The sequence below is a fragment of the Ornithodoros turicata genome, chromosome 8 (assembly GCF_037126465.1).
Source record: "Ornithodoros turicata isolate Travis chromosome 8, ASM3712646v1, whole genome shotgun sequence".
Classification (NCBI taxonomy): Eukaryota; Metazoa; Arthropoda; class Arachnida; order Ixodida; family Argasidae; genus Ornithodoros; species Ornithodoros turicata.
The window spans coordinates 40,891,483-40,915,427 of NC_088208.1; the positions used below are offsets into that span (position 1 = coordinate 40,891,483).

Genomic DNA, 23,945 nt, shown 5'->3' on the forward strand with positions numbered 1-23,945 from the left:
AAGGAAGTTACAGCAAGTTCTCGGCTATCGGCCTATAAGACCTCTACCCGAGAAACGTCATCATGACGTTGGTAGACAGACTGAAACCGAAACTAATCGGAAGGTGGAGGACCTGGTTCCACGAATGGGGACTTGTTCGCTGCATCCTATTGGAAGAAAAGTAGGACCGAAGGTCTCGTCCCTTTGAGGGACCATCGTAATCCCCTCAAGGCCGTGGCTTTCGGGCGCGACCTTGTTCGCCTCTGGCTTCGAGCGTAGTTCAACTCTACCAAATTGGTGGCGCTGTGGAACACTATAACGGCTCTGCTATAGCGCCATTTGTTCACAAAGAGGGAGAGGGCTATTGAGTAGACGCTGAACTGCATGGCACTCTGGGATCGCTTGTAACATCATCTACATGGGGAAAGTGTTCCAACACATTTTAGAGAGACCGCTAGAGAGATCTCAGCCTTGTAAATAATTTAATACCCCGCTGAAGTTACTTTCGTATCTTTCAAATGCTTTTTAAAGTCAGTATTTGGTATCGTGACTCAAATATTTTTTGGCCGTAAGTTGCACTCATTTCGTAAGTTGCTCCTAATTACTCCCTTTCCTCTCCTTCGTCATCTATCTTTTTTTTCTTCTTTTTTACCCGGCCGCGGTCGCCATAGAACAATGTGTTGTGTTGGAGGGCATGTTGGTGAATGTTCGAGGTGTGTAGAAGGGGGAAAGGACAGTTGTCTTATACAGTAAAAAAAACGAGGACGACTATAAATGTTCATATTTGAAATGAACAGTTTTTGGCTCATCCTCTGAGCATGATATTGGGCGTCCGCTATTTCATGCGAGATGTCCGCGGAAGAGAGCATGCACAAAGCAGATATTGCCGGAAAACAAGAGTATCCGAACAAGTATTTGCTTTTATCTTCACTCTATTTGTATATTCGCAATGAAATTTCACAAAGTGTAACTGGATAGCATCTTCAAAGTAGCGAGTTATTTTTATGAGTATATACTATTCTAACCAAATACTTTTAAAAGTTGAGTATTTATTACTTTTTTCTGTGTCGTCTTGCCTAGTACTCAGTAACTTTTCTTCTTTTGAGTTAACCAATTACAAGCTTGGATCATATGAAGGTCTCTTTCCGTTAATACTGAATTCCTCTGCATGTCCTAGAACGTACCTGATCTGCATGACGGTTTCCTTAAAATATCATCTGTGCAACACAATTTTCAATTGCATGAGCAATTGAAGCAATTGCATGAAACGTGAGCATAGTTCGTAAAAGCGATGGGTTTAGCCCTACAAAGTGGGAAGCGCCTATAGCGCAGAATCACATGGGCAGTCATTCGCTCAAAACAGGTTTCCAATCGGTCAAACGATGTGACTTTTATTCAGTTTTAAAGTGAAGGACGAAGGAAGTGAATACAATTGAATTTATAGGTAAGTGAAGACTGTGTGACCGATGCGCTTCTGCAATCGAACTACCGCGTACGGGGCAACGACCAATCCGGGAGCAGTCACCGTCGCTCAAAATTGCGATTCGTCGATCGAGGCCACGTGATAGAACTTGGGTGCCGCCATATTGGTTTCTAGTACCGCCGGATAGCGCTTCTCTTTCTACGGAACCGGGAGACGGCAAATTGTTGGCGAGCTGTGACTGCCGTTGCCAGATTACTTCACCTGGATACGCTGCCTTCGTGTTGTTAGCAGGGTGACAAGCATCGTTCGAATGTGCCCCGCTGAACACCGACGCTAGACCGTGGCTTTGACAACGGCCATGCCAGTTCGTAAACAAGGTGGTAAGATCATTTCATTTGTAATCGAATAATCCAGCAACTGGAAAAAAATGTTCTGCAGTCGTTCTCTTTACGGTAAGCGAGTTTGCCTCTCTCTGCTTTTCTGCCAAGGCAGCTGCTGTGAAGCACACCGCTTACAGGGCATAAGGGCCGGATAGTGGACAAACCAGTGCGTCACGGTGTCGCAGTGTCATTGATGGGACACTGCATAAACGTCATATCCAACTGTAGTCGCAAAGAGTTGCATTACTACAGGCAGATCACACGGAGCAATGATGGAAAGCTACAACCCCGCCAGCGTAATCTCAAACAGTATTCCTTGCATGTCGAGATTTGCTTGCGGGTTCGCTATAATTTGGAGGATCAAAGTTGTACCATACAAAAGTGCGGCAGATCGGCGATTCCCAGGCTATAGCAGAGACTGGGTATTGAATCAAAAGGAGGAAAACATGCCTCCAGTTACAAGATGTGAACCCTGTTTTGGTAATGGTTGCACATTTGTCCATTGCAGAAGCACATCGGGCTTTGGAGCTGCTCGAAGAGTATCACAGCCGGTTAAACAAGCCTCAGGACAAGCAGCTACGTTCGGCCATTGAGCGAGTGATTCGCATATTCAAGAGTCGTCTGTTCCAAGCGTTGCTAGGTGGGCATTTCTGCATTCATTTCCGACGGGAAACCAGACACTATTTCAAAACGTGCTTTGTTTACGGCTTTCCCAAACCAACCAAGTTTTACATTAGCCGCAGAACTAGTGCTGGTATGTTGTGCGAACTATCCAGCAAACGGAACACTCGGGATAAAAAACGAGGTACTGGCATGCCTAGAAAAGAAAAAGGTGGGGTAAGGTAAAGTTTCCAATGCAGGGAAAAATTACTGTTCAAGCACTCTTCCTTGCATGATTGAAATCGATTCAACGAAAGCTTGTCGATAAGGATGTTGCACATATAGCAAATCCCACTAAGGGGTTAATGTGCGTAGTTGTAAACGACACTGGCTGTTGGGAAATTTGAAGCCCAAAATGGGCTGGACGTCACATACAAGATCTTGCCCAACGTGCTTTCATTCAGTCGAGTGCACGTAGGTATACAATGGTAAAACCACCAAAGAACTGGTGGTTATGCCCACTGTGCTCTTGCAGTGCCCTCCTTCGCTTAGGCCTACACCATACCTGGAGAGATTCATCAACAATTCATCCGTCGAGAGCGTTCTTGATTCTTGAACTCTCACGTAGAAAACGTTATCGTTATCTTTAAAGTCGTCACACTCCAAATGTCGCACTGCGGCATGTGAAACACGTGTTTGGTGGACCGCGATTCCAAATAACGTCGCTATTGGCTATCCCGCAACAGCTCGTGGCCAATCATGTGCCAATTGATGCATGTAACGTGGATTACGACAAATTGGAGGTCTGGGCCCAGGTCGTGGGAGCCACACGCATGAGCATAGGCAGTTTATTATTTATTTGCGATATTTCTGGCATAGTGCTGTAGAAGAAGGGGCATTTTCCAAATACAAATCGTTGGAACATCTTGAACAAAAGGAAAGAAATACAAAAAAAAATAGAAAGAAGAAATACATATACATACAACATACATACATACAATACATAAGAGTAGAAGTAACACTCTACATTATTATAAAAGTAGTTGCTAAAAAATACTGTGTTTTATGAGTTGCTGTGTACTACACATATACTATATATATATGTACATGTACTATACAATACATTAATACAATACTATACCATAGTACAATATTATGTACAATACTGTATGCCTTAGCGAAAGATGGCAGGGTGTCACATGCGACAACATCCGCGGGTAAGTGGTTCCAAACATCTGCGGTCAAAGGGAAAAAAACGAGTTCTTCAGACAGTTGGGAAAGTGGTCTGCTTCAGCCGAGGAAGAGACTTTTGTCTTCAAGCCTAAAAAAATTGGGGAAAAAAAAAGGTCAGTGGACCTGCACCTTATTCGCCCCAATTTTTTTTTTCCAGATATTCAAGAATTCTACGAGATCACCCTCCTGGATGACAGCAAGAGCATTCAGCAGAAGACGGCGGAAACGCTCCAGATTGCGTGCAAGTGGGAGAACAGTCCTCCAATCACGGGCTCCTTTCAGCATTGCGAGGTAAAAGCATTCCTCACTTACGCATGCGTCGGCCTTTGAAACACATCTTTATAAAAGGACGTCCGGAAACCCATCTATGAAACAGACACGACTATGTTTGGCGTCTGAATCCGCATTTAGCTCTTTCGTCCCGAAGAAGGCGGAGCTTCCGCCGTAACGTAGACATCATCCCTAACTTGTATAATTTTTAAGTTTTAATAAACCCTTTTTTTTTGTTACTTCCCCTACTTTCGTCTTCTGTCTCCCATTTATTTCAACTATATATATATATATAATATAATAAGTTGCAAAAGAAGACGCAGGAACAGATTTTAGGGAAGTTACAAGCACTAGTTTATCACAAAGGGAGACGTTAAAAAGTAAAATAGGCAAGGGGTCGACGTTTTGACAGTGGCACTGTCTTCGTCAATATAATATATAATATAATATAGTAATATATATTATATATAATAATATTAATATTAAATAGACATATTTTAAAGATTGGCGCCGCTTCCGCAGCTGCGGAGGCTCCGGTGACAACGAGATCCGCGTGATGTCACTCCCTAACAGGAAGAGTAACAGGGCCTCGCTTAGAGGAGAAAGGTCCCGTCCATACACCCGCACGGCCGCAGCATCCCTTTTCTCAAGGCCATGCTCTGATTGGTGGTGTGGGGAATAGGGTTGCCACCTTTCGTAGTGAAAAATACCGGCTGAGGGAGAGGAGGTGGTATAGAGGGAAAGGGGAAATGCTCGCGGGAAAGGGAAAGTGGGTGAGGGGTGGATGAAGAGACAGAGAGATAATACGAGGAAACATAAGTTCCTGTGTGTGGCTGGATCATTGATGTTAGAAATTGCTATAAACAGCCATGAACGGTACACTGGATCGTATTGGAGCAACGGGATTGTTATTTACTCTGAAAAACGCATCGATGCACACAAACCCTTCTTTGCAGGAGGAGATATCATGATGGTTGTATACGACCTAAGTTCAATCTGGCTCGACACAACCACCAATAGCTTTGCACAACCACTGATCTTGACCCCTCCGAACACAAGACTTGATGAATAACAATGATAATAATAATAATAATAATGAATAAATAAGAAAACGACTGGTGACTGCGGAGTTGGGACTTTGCTCCAGATTTATTCAAGCTGTAGCGGAATGTTGAAGCGAAAACCTCGCAAAAGCCCTTGTGAAAAGGTATTGAGCAACAAATACCGGCAAAACGCTGCCGGTATCACCTTCCTACCGGCAACCGGCAAAGCGAGCAAATAACCGGCCTTGCCGGTATAATACTGGCCTGGTGGCAACCCTAGTGGGGAATGACGTTTTCGCCTTTTTCCAGAGAGGGTACTCCGGCGTCTGCTCTTGTCGCGTGTTCCATCGAATAGCTCTCAAACTGCGCCAGTATTTCACGTGGGATTTTCGATACCGTGGTCAGTGGTCAAGCGGGAATAAAACGATAGCACAGTTTGGAAATCGACTGGAATGGCTGCTACAGTCTCCTTAAAGGAAGACCTTGTTATTTTATTTAAAGGGAGACTTCGCGAGGATTCGAAAAAATTTAGGTGAGCATCGTACCGAACACGGACCGCTCCCTTGATACCGAATACAACATTTGCATTCATTTTGTGCGAGTAATTAATTCATAAATGATGACAATACCAAACCGAAACCAAAATGCAAAGCGGTTCGTCCGTGGAGACTGGAGCACCGGAGTCCTGCGCCATCTGTAGGGCGGAGCGGAAAAATCTTACTGTCATTTGATGCTGTGGCTCGGCGGTCATTGGCTGCCCGTCTGTTCTCTGTTGCCATCCTACGTTTCCCTGCTCGGCACACCCGCCCGTCGTCTGCTCATCTGAGCCCGCAGAGCAGTCTCTTTTCTCGTAGATTGCAGAAAACAAAGCGTGCCATGCAGCTCACACCTGGATATGTCTTGTGCGGATATGTGTTGTAAACGCAACCATTATACGCGTTTGTTACTAGATTTTTATCTGTTAAGCACGGTGGAAGCCGCCATAAAGCTAGAAAAGTGCCCGGTTTTCCCGTATGTTTCTATGGAAACGCGCAAAAACAATGGGAGCACCAGCGCTTCGCCATCTGTTGCGAGGCGTCGGGAACTGCGTTTCTCCCTCTCCGAAATTGACTCTACCTGGTTGCTTCCATGAAGAGTTTCACCTCCCGTCTTTCTTACTCTGCGCTTGTGGTTTATAATAGGGTATAAGCAGCGTGTGAGCTCAGAATACATAAATAAAGAAGATAGGCACAATGACTTCTCGACGTGACGCAAGGATCGTATCTGCCGTCCGCAGCCGCTTTCTCCTACTGTTTTGTAAATTTGATTGCGCAACGACAGTACACTGCACGGTGAAAATATATGTAGCATAGTGACTTAGTGATATGAAGCAAAAATTGCAGAAGGCACACTAAGACAACATCCAATTCACAGTTCCGGCCCACTCACTTTGGTATCTGGAGTTGTGAAAGTATATTTGAAACTTCCAGTCGAATAGCTAATGCTATTTGAACAGTACTCAATGTACTCTAATGTTGACGCGCCCCTGTTACACATTGTTTGTGCATTGGAAGGGCAGTGCTGTTCCAGAGACACTGTCGACCCTTTCGTTTATGGGGAAAATACCGAGGAAAAATGGTAATCAGATAAGCCGCACCGGTGGATAAGCCGCAGAGCGCCCGTGAGAAGAACAAAAAAATCGTGCATAAGCCACGGCTAATACGCGTGGAATTATGGTATATCACTGTTTCATAGTAGGATGCATTACAAGCTGCTTCACTGCTGATAGCCAAAATAATGACTCGTGGCTTTACGTCATGAGACGTTACTGGCGACCACAGTCTATGGCAAGTCCCTCTTCTGCGCATGTGTTGTCATAAAGTCCTAATTGACATTTTGGTTTGGAAGTTTATTCACTACGGAATCATCCGTGACCCCTATTCCTGACCATGGGCCTTACTGGGAATGTTCCTGGTGGGGCCACCATGTTTTGGCACGCGTGGAATGTTCGACATGGTACACTCTCGGAAGTCTTTTGAGTCACTTCCTTCTGAGCTGGTTTGAGTTTTTTTTTTTCTCGTAAAATTTGGTATCCCAGCTGCCCCTGTGCCCGAGACAGATAGTTGCGAAAGAAATGAAGCTTGAGAACATAGAGCCAAGAAGAGACTTCTGTTAGGATCAGGGATTTTTGCTTAGTAGACGCGGAATCCCACGTTGTGGGGGTGATGCTCATCTCACCTATCTGCTGCAGTGTATAATCGTACGAGATGCATTCATATGAGGGGAAAAAAAGGTGCGTGTGGGGGTAGTGCTGGTAATATCTCTCTGTGGTAATGTAGTGCATCCAGTCAAATGTAAAGCCAGTGTTGCAACCAAAAAAAAAGAAAAAAGAAAAAAAAAAACATGCAGCAACTTCTGCTTTGCATAGCATCAGGAACAACTTCGACACGCAACCTTTTTATTTTAAGGTGGGTAATCGAGAACATAATCTTTCGATTTAGGTATGATTTGCTTGGCACATAATACTGCATGAATTTGTGTTTTTGTGTTTTGCCTCGTTCCAATAAACGCATCTGGTTTGGATGCGACGGGCAAAGTGTCTTATATTGAGACGAAGAGAAGAGAAAAATTGCGGTGGCGCCCATTTGTTTCGATCGTCTCTCGCGATCAGCACCAGGTAGCGTGTGTTGTAGCCGTGGCGCCATTGAGGATTGTTTCTCTCCGAGGTGTGGAGGTTGTTGTTGTAGTGTGGATGGCGAACGTGCAACAGGTGCGGACGACATCGATCGTGGTTTTTGAGCGACCACCGATGGCTTTGAGATGATCGACTGGGTGAGCATCGTGCGCCATTCCCGGCGCCGCTTCTCCAGCTATGTGTACGCGATGCCCAGCAAGGTGCGCCAACGGCGAAAGCGCCTCATGGAGCAGCAGGCGGCGGCGGCGTCGCCTTCCAAACTGACGCTCGACTGTTCGTGCTGCCGGGCTTCCGCGGTGAGCAGCCATTATAACTTCCCACAACAGCTGACCGGGAAAATTCCTTCGTTCATTTATTTTTATTTTTTTCCCCGCCGTCCGGTGTTGGACGGAAACTGAAGGTTGGTACTCGAAGCAGACGACGCGTCGCGCGCATCACTTGTCATCTGCGCGTTGTCCGGAGAGGAGAGGGAATAAAAATAAAAAGGAAAATACGAAGCTCTTTGACGCTTATGGGTTGTAGCATAGTCAGGTATGTTTCCTCTCAGCGAAACAAGGTTCGATTTCCTCAGATGAGGAAATAGCTACGGTTCATGCACAGGGGCAGTTCCTGAGGGGTTACCCCCCTCCCCAAAGGGAAGGTCTAGATCCAAACGTGGCTATATGCATGCGTGGTGGTGCACACATTAGCTTTTTGCTAAGTTATTTGAATTTCGAGGAGACCCACGCTCCTTGGCTGTTACGCGGCGTTGATATTTTTGCTCCTCATCTCCAAAAGTCGAGAGAAAAGACGACGGATTCCTTCTCAGCTAGTTGTCCTGTTTTCGGACATTACTTCAATTAACGGGCGTTACGTAGTGCTGAAACAGTGTGGCAAAAAAAAGGGCATAGTCAACCTACCCAGACAAACAGGTTGCTGGTTCGAGTCACGTTTGCTCTTGTGCCTCAAACGCAGATTCAATTCAAGATGACTGTGCAGCTTTTCATCCAGTTGCCGGCGGTTCCGTGGAACGACCCTATACACCTTTCCAGTTACAGTAACTGCGGTCGAATCTAATAAAGAATGCCATTGCGTCACCCGTTATTAGAGGAAACGTGGAACATGTTTGTATTGCACGCATGTGCGAATATTGCAATTTTTCCAATTTTTCCAATATCGAAGCGAATAATTTTATATTGAATTCAATTTCCGAATCGAATATGCAATTGTATAAATTCACATTCTGAATGGAATGGATACGGTTCCTCCAGACCTTCTGAAGCTGCAAGAGACGGGTAAAACGAAGTGAGCGTATTCTTTTCCTTCCGTGTCGTTTTTATCCGTACTTGTGCTGCGTGTGTCCGGTTATACAGTTATTCGCTTCGGCATTAAAATAATTGCCTACTCTGTTGTGGTTGTCTTACACTGGTCATAGCCATGCCATAGTTAGCGCGGATAAGATTGATCCGCACATCCGCGGTCCTCGAAAAACATTTACGCGGCAAAAATGTTACGTTGCAAACTTTCATCAACAGTAGCCCGTATAGCAGTTAGAGGCACACTAGTGCAAGGGATGGTGCACTGTGACGGCCCTTTCGATTGGATTGTATATTGCTGCTTTTCCACTTCGCTATGTAGCCCGAAAAAGAGAAAAAAATAAAAATAAAACAAGGGAAAACAGGATTAGAAGGGTGCCAGAATCACCTACTACTCCCCATCTATACAGTTTTTTTCTTTTTTCTTCCCACGCGGATTCTTTATAACAAAAAATTATAAGGGCTGCATAAATTTCGTTTTCGCAGGTGCGTCATACGGCAAGGCGGGCAACAAAAGATTCAGTAATTGACTTACTAATTCGATGTTTTCTGCGAAATACGAGATAACAGAATTGGAGCCATTCATTATTCAAATCCATCGTCCTTGTCAAACACCCTCAGAAGCAACGTACTTTGAGATAATAATTCCCGAATTAGTTGCTACGCAAATGAGCGAAACCAGAATTACGCGCTTCTCCAGCGCAGAAACGACGCGACCGTGGCCTTATCTCGACCGGAGGGCGGTCTATCTGGCCAACAGATTAGCACCTACTCCAATCACCTCCGTCGTTCCGAAGCATGTGGCCCTCTCACGTGGAGTTGCTATCGTTCTTTCTGCGCTCGAGTGGCGCGTAGTTCTAGTTTCGGTTTTTGCGTAGCAACATGCGGGAATTTATATCTCGAGGTACGTTCGCTTCTCAGGGCGTTTAATAATGACGATGGATTTGAATAATGAATGGCCCCAATGCTATCCCGTATTCCCCAGGAAGCTTCTAATTAAGAAGTTAATTAATCAATTTTAGCTCATTAGTTGTCCAGCAGTTGCATACGCTATACTGCTATATGTCCGCATGGCTGCACATACCCCACCTGCGAAAATGAAATTTATGCAGCTCTAATAGTTTGCTCTTTAAATCTGTGTCGAAAAAAATACCCATATACAAATGTGATGATCTCTATTATTCCTATATACAGTGAACCCTCGTTAATATGACCCCCGATAATCTGACATACGCGCTTTACGACCATACTCCTGGGGCACAATGCAGTGAAACCTCTGCAAATCCCCCCCCCCCCCCCGTTAATATGACAATTCCGCATTATGACCAAAATTTTCGGGAACGACCATGGTCATAATAACTAGGGTTCACTGTACAACCATTCGTTTAACCGGTTCTTTGTTTCCTGTACTGCTTTCATGTATCGTTTGGCCAACCTAGTGCTTCCCATAATGTGAATAGTACATCCTTCGCAGTCTCCTTTTCTCATAGGCAGCGCGCAGTAGGCGTCGCCTATAGAATTGAAACATCACGGTTTGAACGATCATTTACTGCTACCTGTGCGCGGATTGTAATTGACAAAATTATTCCTACACCTCCAATTATCGAGTCGGCCCTTCGTGTTTCGTCCTGCTTTCAGCGCTAACTTGGTCTCTATCGCTTGGAAAACGTAATGCTTCCCATAAGGTCCCATCTGTCCCGTCTCCATCCTCTTCCTGTTAATCACCTATGCCACTTGCTTTGTCTCTGATTCCGGAATATTGTCGAAAATTGCCTCCGACCTGACTTACTATACACTTCGATTGACGGTTTCCCAGTATCTAGTTTCTGATACCCGAATCTTTGTGTTTTTCTCGTTACTTTTCTCGCCACATGTTATATACTTGGCAGCCTAATTCTTTGTCCCTTCTATGTGGTTCCAGCCTCAGAACATCCCGCCACTTTGTGTCCGTGTTATATATGACGGAACCTTCTCTGCTCGCATCTTTTTGTCCAGTTTCCTGGTGTCGTATCTAACCTCACTTTGTGCTTCTCTCCCTTGAAACGAGGACCCCTTCGTAGGCTGTAGTTCCATGTTCCCCAAGTGCCAGTCTCCCAACTCATCTATCAAAATTACTGATTACTTAAATGAAAGAGTACTGCGTTTCCAAACCATACGGGTTACTCGATACAACATCCTATTTTTCATTATTGTTCCCTCAAGAAATGACTAAATGCGGATATAACCGCTCACCCCTAGCCATAGACACGGTCTCATTTTTCCGGTTTCTTCACCGGATTCGGGGAAAAAAAAGATGGGATGCTTTTTTGACAAGTGAAATCGAGTGTTATCGAGCTACTTCTTCTTTCTGTTCAGCAAGCGGCCCTTAGTTAAGGGTGCACATATTGTTGAAACATGCATTCCTCGCGATTTATGTCACAAACACCACATGTCGTAACTACGAATGTATGAATGTGCTTCGCATTGGTTATTATTGCTGCGCTCGGATAATATTTTCATCAGACGTGTGGTGCACAGATTGCTTCTAAATCGTGGACGTGATACGTGATTACAATTCCGGGGGAAATCGCGTTTATCTCGAATTGGTCCGAAAATGTTTCGGGAGGGAACAATCGGGCGCAATCTGGTTAAACCCGAAAAAAATCAACCCTAAGTGTATGGCTCCCACGTGGGGTCATGCCTCTCCGCCCAACACTGCAAGTGTTGTGGAACAGGTTGTCCAGTGATAGGTGGTTTATTTTATTTATTTTTACTTATTTATTTATTTTTTCAGAAGTACCGCTACCCGGAAGAGGAGGAAGACTCGCCGAGGAAGGCAAGTGCCATCCATTGTATTTGGCTCAGGGGAGATTCTATTTTTGGCCCGGTCCTATTTTCGAGCAAAGTGTCCGCCGCTAGGAAAAAGCGCTAATCGAAAACCCCAAATGGTGCGCAGCATCACAATTCTCGCAACTGCATATGCAGCCGATCTACGGACAGATCGAGACGTAGCTGAAGCGGGAAAAAATTGCGGCAAGTCCGTCAATTCGTACGAAATGATTTAATTTCTCCCTACGAACCGTTTACTTTTGTCATTCTCGCTAATAAAATGCGAAGTAAACGAGAGTTGGAACAGGTGGGAACCTTTGTCACCTTTGCCACCTCGCATTTCTGTGGAAAAATGTTTGGGTTGTACGTGTTCTCGGGATAATATTATACAAAGTAATTGTTATTATTGGCATATTGAAAGGACATACGTCGTTAATTTGGTAATTGATAATCAAACGAGATAGCGATAAACGTTTTACGCCACTATCGTAATAGATAAGTGATGGGTACGCCTAAATCTCTACAAAATAACGACGATATTAATAAACGGGACAAGAGCGTGTCAGAGGAATTTGACGTCCGAGTTGGGAAGACTTGGTCGGTGTCGCTAAATATTTCGGTATATATACCCCTCCCTGCGAATCTCGTGTTAGCTTTCTTCTGCGAAAAGTGGCAGCAGAGCTTGAATCACTGCTATACTCTATGTCGTATCATATCTAGAGAGTGTCAGCAAACCGTCGGCAGCATCGTGTCTGGGCGTGCTCTAGGCATGTGCGGCCACACCATGCTCCGCGCCTCGGGCGAACATCACTGTCGAAAGCGGAAAATAACGCATCCATTACACCAGAGAGCGGCACTGCAGTGCTCTCGGTCGCAAAGGAAATACCAGAACCTGTTGGTTATCAGATATCATTTCGGAGCTTGTTAGAAAAAAAAAAAACTGGCTTTAAGATTGTAACGGTGTACCTAACGCTGACCAGCAGTTTTATACTCTTTGAATCTGTATAAAATACCGTAAAACCCTTCAATTTCGCGGCCCTAAATTTTCGCGAATCGAGTAACAGGGATATATTCGCGACCACTAAATTTCGCGAGCTCCTCGAGCTCCTCCTCCTCTGTTTTGAAATTTTCGCGTGCCCTTAAAATTCGCGACAGTCCAGAGCCCGCGAAATAAAAGGGTTTTACAGTAGACCATCATGTAGAGCGCACAAAAGTGTAGTGAAATAAGGTACTAAATATTTTGTCGCACAACAAAGTATTATTGTTGTATTAAGTCGCAGATGATTTGGTGTTTTATGGCGCAAACGCCACTCAGGTCATGATTCCATTTTTATATCAGCCCCGCATCGGTTCAGAGCACGGGGCCCCGCGCTTGCCTTGAGACGGTCTTGCTGTACAGTATCTACAGCACCCAGTCAGCATTGTGAGTGACACAATGTTGCGATTGGTTCAGGTAGGTACGGTAACGGTACGACGTTACCGTACCGCTAACACCCTCGTGATATCATGCCTTATCCGTAGCGTATCTATCATACCATTTTGTACCTACCATGAGAAATAAATGTTGTGCTCTCCGTAGCAGAGACAATCGCCCATGCACGCTGTTCGTCCTTTCCGGTTCCGGGACAAACGGAAAAGGGATGAGTTCCCCAAAACTCCATAACCTCCAAAAGCTGCTTGCTCCCGGAAGGAGACAGAAGCAGGGTACTCTCCACAGCAGAGAGAGTCTCCCATGCACGATATTCGCCCTTGCGGGTTCCGGGACAAACGGAGATAGAAAAAGGAAGGAGTTCTTCAAAACTCCATAACCTCGAAAGCTGCTTGTTCCCGGAAAGAGAAAGAAACGGGGTACTCTCCACAGCAGAGAGAATCCCCCATGCACGCTGTTCGTCCTTCCGGGTCCCGGGACAAAGGGAGATAGAAAAGGGAAGGAGTTGCCCAAAAATTCATAACATCAAAAGCTGCTTGCTCCAGGAAGGAGAAAGAAACGGGGTACTCTCCACAGCAGAGACAATCGCCCATGCACGCTGTTCGTCCTTCCGAGTCCCGAGACAAAACGGAGATAGAAAAGGGAAGGAGTTCCCCAAAGCTCCATAACCTCAAAAGCTGCGTGTTCCCGGAAGGAGAAAGAAACTGGGTACTCTCCACAGCAGAGACAGTCGCCCGTGCACGCTGTTCGTCCTTCTGGGTCCCGAGACAAAACGGAGATAGAAAAGGGAAGGAGTTCCCCAGAACTCCTTAACCTCAAAAGCTGCTTGCTCCTAGAAGGAGAAAGAAACGGAGTACTCTCCACAGCAGAGACAATCGCCCGTGCACGCTGTTCGTCCTTCCGAGTCCCGAGACAAAACGGAGATAGAAAAGGGAAGGAGTTCCCCAAAACTTTTTAACCTCAAAAGCTGCTTGCTTCCGGAAGGAGAAAGAAACGGGGGTACTCTCCACAGCAGAGACAATCGCCCATGCACGCTGTTCGTCCTTCTGGGTCCCGAGACAAAACGGAGATAGAAAAGGGAAGGAGTTCCCCAAAGCTCCATAACCTCAAAAGCTGCTTGTTCCCGGAAGGAGAAAGAAACGGGGTACTCTCCACAGCAGAGACAATCGCCGGTGCACGCTGTTCGTCCTTCGGGGTCCCGAGACAAAACGGAGATACAAAAGGGAAGGAGTTCCCCAAAACTCCTTAACCTCAAAAGCTGCTTGCTCCCGGAAGGAGAAAGAAACGGGGTACTCTCCACAGCAGAGACAATCGCCCATGCACGCTGTTCGTCCTTCTGGGTCCCGAGACAAAACGGAGATAGAAAAGGGAAGGAGTTCCCCAAAGCTCCATAACCTCAAAAGCTGCTTGTTCCCGGAAGGAGAAAGAAACGGGGTACTCTCCACAGCAGAGACAATCGCCCAGGCACGCTGTTCGTCCTTCGGGGTCCCGAGACAAAACGGAGATACAAAAGGGAAGGAGTTCCCCAAAACTCCTTAACCTCAAAAGCTGCTTGCTCCCGGAAGGAGAAAGAAACGGGGTACTCTCCACAGCAGAGACAATCGCCCATGCACGCTGTTCGTTTTTCGGGGTCCCGAGACAAAACGGAGATAGAAAAGGGAAGGAGTTCCCCAAAACTCCTTAACCTCAAAAGCTGCTTGCTCCCGGAAGGAGAAAGAAACGGGGTACTCTCCACAGCAGAGACAATCGCCCATGCACGCTGTTCGTCCTTCGGGGTCCCGAGACAAAACGGAGATAGAAAAGGGAAGGAGTTCCCCAAAACTTTTTAACCTCAAAAGCTGCTTGCTCCCGGAAGGAGAAAGAAACGGAGTACTCTCCACAACAGAGACAATCGCCCAGGCACGCTGTTTGTTTTTCGGGGTCCCGAGACAAAACGGAGATAGAAAAGGGAAGGAGTTCCCCAAAACGCCTTAACCTCAAAAGCTGCTTGCTCCCGGAAGGAGAAAGAAACGGGGTGCTCTCCACAGCAGAGACAATCGCCCATGCACGCTGTTCGTCCTTCGGGGTCCCGAGACAAAACGGAGATACAAAAGGGAAGGAGTTCCCCAAAACTCCTTAACCTCAAAAGCTGCTTGCTCCCGGAAGGAGAAAGAAACGGGGTACTCTCCACAGCAGAGACAATCGCCCATGCACGCTGTTCGTCCTTCGGGGTCCCGAGACAAAACGGAGATACAAAAGGGAAGGAGTTCCCCAAAACTCCTTAACCTCAAAAGCTGCTTGCTCCCGGAAGGAGAAAGAAACGGGGTGCTCTCCACAGCAGAGACAATCGCCCATGCACGCTGTTCGTCCTTCGGGGTCCCGAGACAAAACGGAGATACAAAAGGGAAGGAGTTCCCCAAAACTCCTTAACCTCAAAAGCTGCTTGCTCCCGGAAGGAGAAAGAAACGGAGTACTCTCCACAGCAGAGACAATCGCCCGTGCACGCTGTTCGTCCTTCTGGGTCCCGAGACAAAACGGAGATAGAAAAGGGAAGGAGTTCCCCAAAACTCCTTAACCTCAAAAGCTGCTTTCACTCGGAAGCTGAAAGAAATGGGGTGCGGCGCAGCTTGATCTTAGATATCTTTGCGGCAGAAAACTCCAAACTCCGAAATAAGGCAGGCGTCGAGAGACCCAAACCCTTGATCAGCTAATGACTGCGCTACGAGTACTTCGGAATGTGTCCCCCTCTGCAGTGTTTCGACGATCAAACTTGACACGGAGTCTTCTTTTTTGCTTTGATTTGAGTGGTGAGAACCTGGTCGTTATCTGATAAAGCAGCTAGAATTAGTGTACTTTGGTAGTTAGGTGTATTTCTAAGAGTAGTACCGACCGAAAATGGCCGATGACATGTGGGATGCTTGCCTACGAGGTCCCGGAAGTACGCTGCTTAGTGTTCACCTAGCGTGCAGCTCTAGTCGGAGCCAGCAAAGGTTTCTGGACTCTACAAAAGCTGTCGTATGGAAAACCTTTAAAGATTTGGTTACTAAGGAGTTTTAGTATACATCGACAAACCTTCGCGATAACAGTTCCGAAAACGCGATTAGCCAATCGTTAAAGAACAATCAGGTGGGCAAAATGAATCCACAGGTCCGACCACTGTGGCACCGTCGCTCATCATCGTAGTTGTCTCGCGACGTAACGCCACGGATTGTTATCATAGTTCATTCGAGGAGAAATCGGGTTTACCCCAATTGGTCCTTTCCTCAGACGTTTATAGACATATGTCGGCCCCTTAGAAGTCGGCCCAGGACGCACATTCCCCCATGGCGGCAGTCATGACGTTGCCCACCTCTGTGATGCCGACAGTGGCGAGCCCTTTTACCACAACCACCTAAGCTCCTAAACGCACCCGATCTATAAGATAACGATGTTCCTTGAGCTGCTTTTGGGGGTTCAACCCCCCGCCCACACACACACGAAATCGTACCTTCGGTAGTGCAATTGGGAGAAGGAAAACTCTCGTTATGGGATGAGAGTGGTCAGCTAAAGTCTAATGGCTGGCTACTCTCCCCACGTAAAGTTTCCGTCGTCCCGAAATATTTTTTTCTGGCTACGTGTTTGACCGTGGAAAGACAGGCGACAGGAGCGCCTCCGTTTTCCTTGGACGTCTCCTCCTCCTCCTGAGCCCGGCAGTGTGCCAATGGGCGCGGAGGAGTCCGTGCTCACTGTCCCCGTGTCGCCGGCGGAGACGGTCGCCCTGTCACGCAGTGGGACATTGCGCCGTTCCAGAAAGGTTCGTTGTGTGCCTCCAACCCACACGGATTGCACCACTCACACGAATAGCACTTTCTGGCACTGTGCTCGCTGATCGTGTTTTCTTGTCGCACAAGTGTAGTGCATGTGTCACCTGTGGAATCGACCCGATCGATCGTTCTATTTATACCACGTGCAATCATTTGCAAATGAGTCGCCCTCCTTCGCTGCCTCGCGATGGGACAACATTTTAATTAGTCCACCGGGTTTTCCACGACCGTCAACGCAGTAAGCGCTGAAATGGAAGACGAAACGCAATAAACGGACAAGTTGACCAAAGGACCGTTTGACGTTTCGAGTATTTCCTGGTTCTTGCTCGTGCATTATGCCCGCAACGTCTACTACTGCTACAACGTTACTTTTTTTTTTTTTACGTTATGTGGATGCATTTTACAAAAATGTTGCAAAAACAGTTGCTCTATGCACTGTTGGATGAACTTCTACGTAAAGTGGTTGCGGGTTTTGCCGGTAAACTCGCGGCACCCACCAAACAAGCTTAACTTACGCGTTAATTTTGCAGTCAGTTTTGACAGAGAAAAATACCTGGAAAGCGAGCTTTTTTTTTTTTGCATTTGATTGTCATTTGACCGGAGCGAAAATCAATCAACTCTATCAGGCAACACACGAGCTGATGGACTCCAATATCGCGACCGTATTGCTGTTACCGAGTGGGTAGTCTTTCCCCCACGTTGAAAATGGGAGGCGACGCCCTTTTGTGGCACTTTGGAAGTGTCACAACAACGTTTAATTAGAATGATTTTCTACGAGGAAAAAACAGTCGCCTTATAACCTAAAGTGCAGACATTCCGGAGTAGAGATGATCAAAAGGGGGCGGGAAAGATATGAAAGATGACAGGCGGGACGTTGCCTCCCATTGGTCATCGCGAACAATAATTCGCCACGCTTCTCGGGAAATCCCGTTCATTTTGTGTCGCTGTCATATATCCCGCGAGGAGAAATTCGCGAGTCTCGCAACATTGTGTTACCTGTTCATGAGCAGAAAGCAGTTTTGATAGCAAATCTAAACCCATCTTCAGTCCAGTTTACCCATAAATGTGAATCTCAACTGCAATTCATGCGGGGTTACTTCTAACGGTATACAGTAGCTCAGGCCTTTTAGGTGTTCCGTCCCGCGTGTCTTTGTATCTTGTTTACAATCTTTTAATGGGGAATGCCGTTTTCGTGCAGCACCGTGTATAGTGTGTAGAAACGAACGTTCAGTGTAACATGCACACTCGAGTCAGCTTTTCTGCACGATCGAACGTGAAAGGATGGTTACGTATCGAGCGAGCTGCCGTTAAGTGACACGATTGAATGGAAAACCACTCTATTGAGTCACCGGTCCCGATCACCACTGTATAACGAATCATTGCAGCTTCATACGTCGCTCGTACAATTTAAAGCCCGCGGCAGAAACTCGAATACGCCGTACGTCTCAAGCTACTCTTTGTTCATTCCCTCGAAGAGAGCGGTTCTTTCATTTGTCGCGATTATTTATTCGAGTATCTCCTTTATTAATTATCCACTTTGACATAAAATATTTTTCCTACGTAGCGACGGTTCGTAACATTGTCGTACATCCGTTCTAACATCATTCATTCCGAAGACTACACGACTGGAAATTGTATCTTTGAGCATAAGAGAGTGCGCGCTAACAAGATTATTTTTGTGATACGTCGGTTCTTGTTTGTATTGTATTATGTGTACCAGTGCAATTTTTTTCTTTATTTTATTAGTACCCCTTCCCCGATGTAATGCCCCCAGGGCGTTTTCGGGCTAATAAAAATGAAATGAAATGACGGACTGCTTTTCTACTGTTACCATATACTCATTTATTCGATAGTAGAGAGAGTATTACACGAGTGAGACGATTTTCTCTGGGAAAAGATGTCTCTAGTCATTGGGGAATCGATCGTTCGATGATTCCTATTAAGTATGACGGGTTGTGTCAATGTCACCCCGATAAGGAAAGGTGACATCCCGTCTCATTTAATCCGAGACGGACGTCTCTGAGCCACACCATCTTTTCCTAGTCCTTCCAGTTTGTATCTCTCCTCAAACTGTGTACGTGTACATTTTGCAAAAGTTTGGTCTCACAAGAAATACGGTCCAGTAATTCAGTAATGACTTATATTTGTAACGAACACGCCACCTGTCGGAGAAGACATCAACTATTTCACACCGACAGCGCAGAATGTACCATCGGCAACACCGGGGAAGACGAGGACCTCCAGCATACATTATTCTCTCGTCCGGCTCTGGTAGAAACAAGACCGAAACCGGAACCAATGCTCTCGGTATTGGGCTTCGGCGGCGACTACTCGGCACTAAACATAGAGCAGACAAAGCGCCACCTGGAGGCCTGGCAAAAACCGTCGAGAGGGAGTTGATACTGCGATATCTATACGTTCTTTTTTATTTTCTTTTTTCTCTACGCCTCTGAAGTTCTTTTATGAACTCTGCCCTGATTCAAAAGGGATGAGGCGAACCTGATCCTGATCCTGCAGAAAACTGGTCACACGGCCCTTTTTAAGTTAATTTTGTTCGTCTCAGCTTCGTCAATTTAGCTTCTCAATCGCGCATTGTTCCTTTCTTTTCTATTCATTCGGAAGTATTGTGCAGAAATATATTGGAATAATTAGTACAGAGCCGTCCCGAGGCCAATTTGTGCCCGGGGCAGGGGAACGTGAACCCTCCTCCTCCTCACTGCCGTCAGACATTCTGTAAACAATGGTTAGTTGAATGGTTAGTTGACAGCGAGGCAGTTTATGCTAGTGGCATAGTTTAACAGCTTGTTGCTTGTAAACAGGCTCGTGGCGCCACTGGTAGGCGTCACCTCCCTCCCCTGTACCCCTCCCCCACGGATCCCTTTCTGTACCAGGCGATGCACAATAAATAACCATGTTACACCACACTCTGAAGAAGAAAAAAAGCACCCCGTGCTCGCAGAAGGCTCCTGATGTTTTTGGCGTCATCGTGCCGCAGAGGACGGGAGGAACATGGCGCCCCCCCCCCCCCCCCCCCCCCCCCGCACTCGTCCAATGACGCCACTGCTTGTAAACCCAGCGCAACATGTTACAAGTGTGACAGATAACGTCTAATATTTGCAATATGATAGCAACATTGAGGTAAAACGGTTCGGGGCGATGTCTGGTGACAAATCATCCCCAATTCGTCGAGCAACGGTGATCCATGTTCCCGACGACTGACTTGCTCTCCTGATGACCACGTAGCCGCCACGTAGACAACTTCTTTTGCTTTAGACCCATTGTTGTCCGCATGACCACTTTGACGCGGTGTTGCCCGTAATTTTGAATTTTAATTTTCTAAACAATGAACGCAATTTGGACGAACATTGTGACGTAAGAGTACTGAGGGTAGATAAATTTTCTGAGATCTACCGCCTTACGGTACCTTTAAAGGGAGACTTCGCGAGGATAAAAAAATAAATAAAAATAACGTGAGCATCATACTGAACACGAACCACCCCGTCGATACCGAATACAATATTCGCATTCATTTTGCCCGACTAATTAACCAAACCGAAACCGAAATGCGAAGAGCAGAAGAACGTCAGCAGCGTGTTGCTTTCAGTGCCCTTTCGCTTCACAGAGGCGAAACGCTCGCTTCATAATAAATTCGTTCGAATAAAATTGCGCAGTTTTGGGACGATATATTTCGTACACATGTTCCTGACATTCCAAAGGTTACGGATATGCCACAACCTTTGTGGTGATTTTGTTGCGGAGTCTCACTTGCAAGGAGCGAAATTTGTGTTTTCCCACAAGAGAGAGAGAGCCAGGAAAGTTTCCTTTTAGATGCTCTTCATGTTTACCAACCTATACACATAAGGAGTACTTTATGTTGCATAAACGCCCTGCCCTTCGAAGCTTCACGGGAAAATTCTCAGGGCAATGCCATCTGGCGCCCACCACCAACACCAAGGCCCGCTTATTGCCTCCTCTCCCTCCTTCTCTACTTGGACATATAAAGTCAGAATTCGTCTGCTACTGCGAATCGCCGTTTCTCCGAATTCAACAACTCTCAAATAAGTGCACCTAACTTGGGAACCTGTAGACTCGAATCTGTGGACAAAAAGTGCGACACGCTTTCCAGAAAATTAGTCTCGAGAAAGATATGGGACCGTTTTACGATGTATTTTAATGTTTTCCCATTTAGTACGCGGGGACGTTCAATCACTGCTCGCAGACGACTGTGGTTCATCTCCATGGCGACGACCGCTGAAAGCTCGTTCGTGATTGGCTACCGTCGTTGAAAACACGATTCTGATTGGCTGACTCTTAGTTGTTACGTCACGTCGACGAGAGTAAGCAGACTCCTGTATTGTGTGTTATTTCCCCAATCTCAGGGTTCGTTATGAAGAAGCAGACTATCTCTGTCTAGGCGGTGTTGCCCCCACCCTCGGAACGGCTATGCTAGGAATACAGGAAATATACGTAAATGACACTTTTGCAAAGCGTGTAACAAACGTTCGACACCCACGCACGCACTCTTGGTATAGCTGACGTCACAGAAGACGTCCTACGTCACAGGTAGGAGAGGAAGGTCACACGATTTCTTTTATGACGAGATACCGCCTATCCTGTACCCTGCATGTCTCTCTAGCCAGGACTACGTCGCCGGGCCCCGTTGCTGCAACTAAGTTGCTCTGACCACGTTGACCCGCGCTCTCCGTGCCATATTTTGTCAGTTTGCAATTTGCGGTTATTTTGCGTGACGTAAAAAAACGTTGGAAATGTTTTTGTTGTGAGCCTTTTAAAAATGATTCTTTCCTCTCTCCCGTGCTGCCACCTGCAGTTCAGAGTAAGTGTCTCAGTTGCTGTTGCATGAGGAATCCCCAATGTATTCTTTGCTCTCTCAGGGTAGCCGGCGCGGAATCCCTCTGGACTCTGTACTGCTTGCCAAGAAGCTCGAATATTTTGAGGTTAGTTGCTGCTTAAAGGAACAGTGAAAGCCAGAAATGGTTCATTTTCGACTGCGGCGGATTGTGCAACAGATAAGGTGAACGATGATTGCAGAAGGGTACCCTCCTGAATACTAGCTCCAGGTGAATTTGTCCGTCACGTATAAAGTGCTGCTTGCGATATACTTGTCTGGCCCAGCTGCCCCCTATCGGTGGCGTCGCGCGCGAAGGAGCTGTACCATTATCGCCTTCGGGGTGAGGGCGTGTTTCATACAACGCCACCAATCGGGCGAGATCATCTGTGATAGTTGGACCTTAGGCATCGTCTGCTAGCACGCACGGAGGAAAGAATGCTAGCAGACGACGCCCAAGTATCACAGATGATCTCTCCCGATTGGTGGCGTTGTGTGAAACACGCCCTCACCCCGGAGGCGATAATGGCACAGCTCCTTCGCGCGCGACACCGCCGATAGGGGACAGCTGGTCCACGTGCTGGAAATTTCAGACAAGTATGTCGCAAGAAGTACATCGAGTAGGAGTAGTAGAATATTGTCATCTCAGAAGTGAAAGAGCGCAGTCAAGCTGGACAATGTCATCTCACGTAGCAAGCATTATCGTTGCGCAAGATGCGACGCATTCAACAAAAGTAACCGCTCACTGTTAGAGGTGGACTTACCTCAGACTTTGCCACCAGATATTTTGCCTATTTTTCCTCACATCAGCTCAATGTTCTTCCTGGAAATTTTCTTGGCCTCCATTGTTTTCGCAAGGGGAACCCCCGTTCTACGTATCAGTAAACGGGGGAGTAAGAGCTTCGGACCTTAAAAGAGGGGAGGCTCCACCAGATAACATACCAACCATTGAACAGAACAATCACACGTGATTTGTGACAGCTAACAAAGTGTCACAAAACGACCTCCTGCTTTCAAGTAATCAGAGGAGAGAACGATGTCATTTAGGATTATGATTGGCTAGGTGTTACAAAAGAAATTGGCAGTTCATATCTTAATTACGTGAATTAGCTTTTATGATTTTTAGAAAGGTGCTGCTAGTCACACTTGAGGAAATAAAGCACACTGCATGGGAAAGCAAGAAAACTTGCTTTTCGAAAAGCCGTCAAGTGCAAGAAAGCAACTTAAAGATAATCTTCCTCGATGTCCCGTAACCATAATTCTGAATATATGCCCTATTCCATTTTTTCCATTGCGGGTTCGGGTTATATTTGTATTAATTAAAATGTTAGTATATTTCACTAACTAATAGGCGTATCTATTTTTGCTATAAAAGGTTTCTCTTTACCCCAATCTTCTCTCTGCAAAATTTCGTCACGTTAGTCTTTTTTCTGATAATTTTCCTCACCTTACCTCACCTCAATCTTTTTCTTAAAACTTTTCTCACCTCAACCTGTTTTCTGGGACTTCCCCTCACCTCACCTCGTTTTTTTTTCCTGCACTCACTTCACCTGAACGTCCGTGAGGTGAGAGTGAGGACGTCTTCTCCCTGATCCGTTTTCGTGAGGATGCTCATTGGCTGCTTTCGGAGTATGCGCAGTCACCCTGGAGCGAAACTATTTTTCGTGGTAGCTCCTGATAGGGGATTGCTCGATGAATGAAGCAGGGATTCGAACAATGCCAAATGTAATGTCATTAATCTTTCGAAGGAATATAAAACCACGTCACCCATTGGCTGAATACGCGAAATATAAATGAAATCGGTGAACGGTTATGACATCCCAAATAACTGGGTAGTCTTGGCAACTTTCGGTTTTGCAAGGGGCTAGATGACGTCATCACTCGTGCAGCATCTTTCCGGTCCGCGATCGAACCGGCCGTGTTGTGCGCTATGTTGCTTTTTTCGGCGGCGGTACCGACAGGGCATAACAGAGAAGACATTTGCGGGTCTCCTAGTCTCTATAAACGTCATCTTGTGTGACTGTAACTAGACGAAGGATTGTTCTGCGTGCTAAAAAATAAATAAAAAGTAGAGCAGTGGAAAATGGGAAGGTGTAGCTCGTCTTTATTTCTCTTTATTTGCCTTCCAAAACTCTAGAATGTCGCTCATTTATTTGCCCAAAATATCTGCTGGGAACTTGTTC

The 23,945-nt window shown here is 46.2% G+C and overlaps 1 protein-coding gene across 6 annotated transcripts in view; it reads left to right on the top strand.

Moving 5' to 3' along the window:
* Window positions 1-1,559: 1,559 nt before the first annotated feature.
* The window catches only part of LOC135367378 (disks large 1 tumor suppressor protein-like), a 40,751-nt gene continuing 18,365 nt past the window's right edge, over window positions 1,560-23,945 (top strand). For 2 of the 6 annotated variants that reach the window (XM_064600615.1, XM_064600616.1), the window contains exons 1-5: window positions 1,561-1,782; window positions 2,291-2,422; window positions 3,773-3,906; window positions 11,671-11,712; window positions 21,809-21,871. In XM_064600615.1, the coding sequence (XP_064456685.1) occupies window positions 1,761-1,782; window positions 2,291-2,422; window positions 3,773-3,906; window positions 11,671-11,712; window positions 21,809-21,871 (393 nt within the window). In that variant the 5' untranslated portion in view covers window positions 1,561-1,760. Of the gene's footprint in view, window positions 1,783-2,290; window positions 2,423-3,772; window positions 3,907-7,612; window positions 7,899-11,670; window positions 11,713-21,808; window positions 21,872-23,945 lie in introns of those variants that run through there. The other 4 variants (XM_064600617.1, XM_064600618.1, XM_064600619.1 and 1 more) reach the window with 4 other exon arrangements.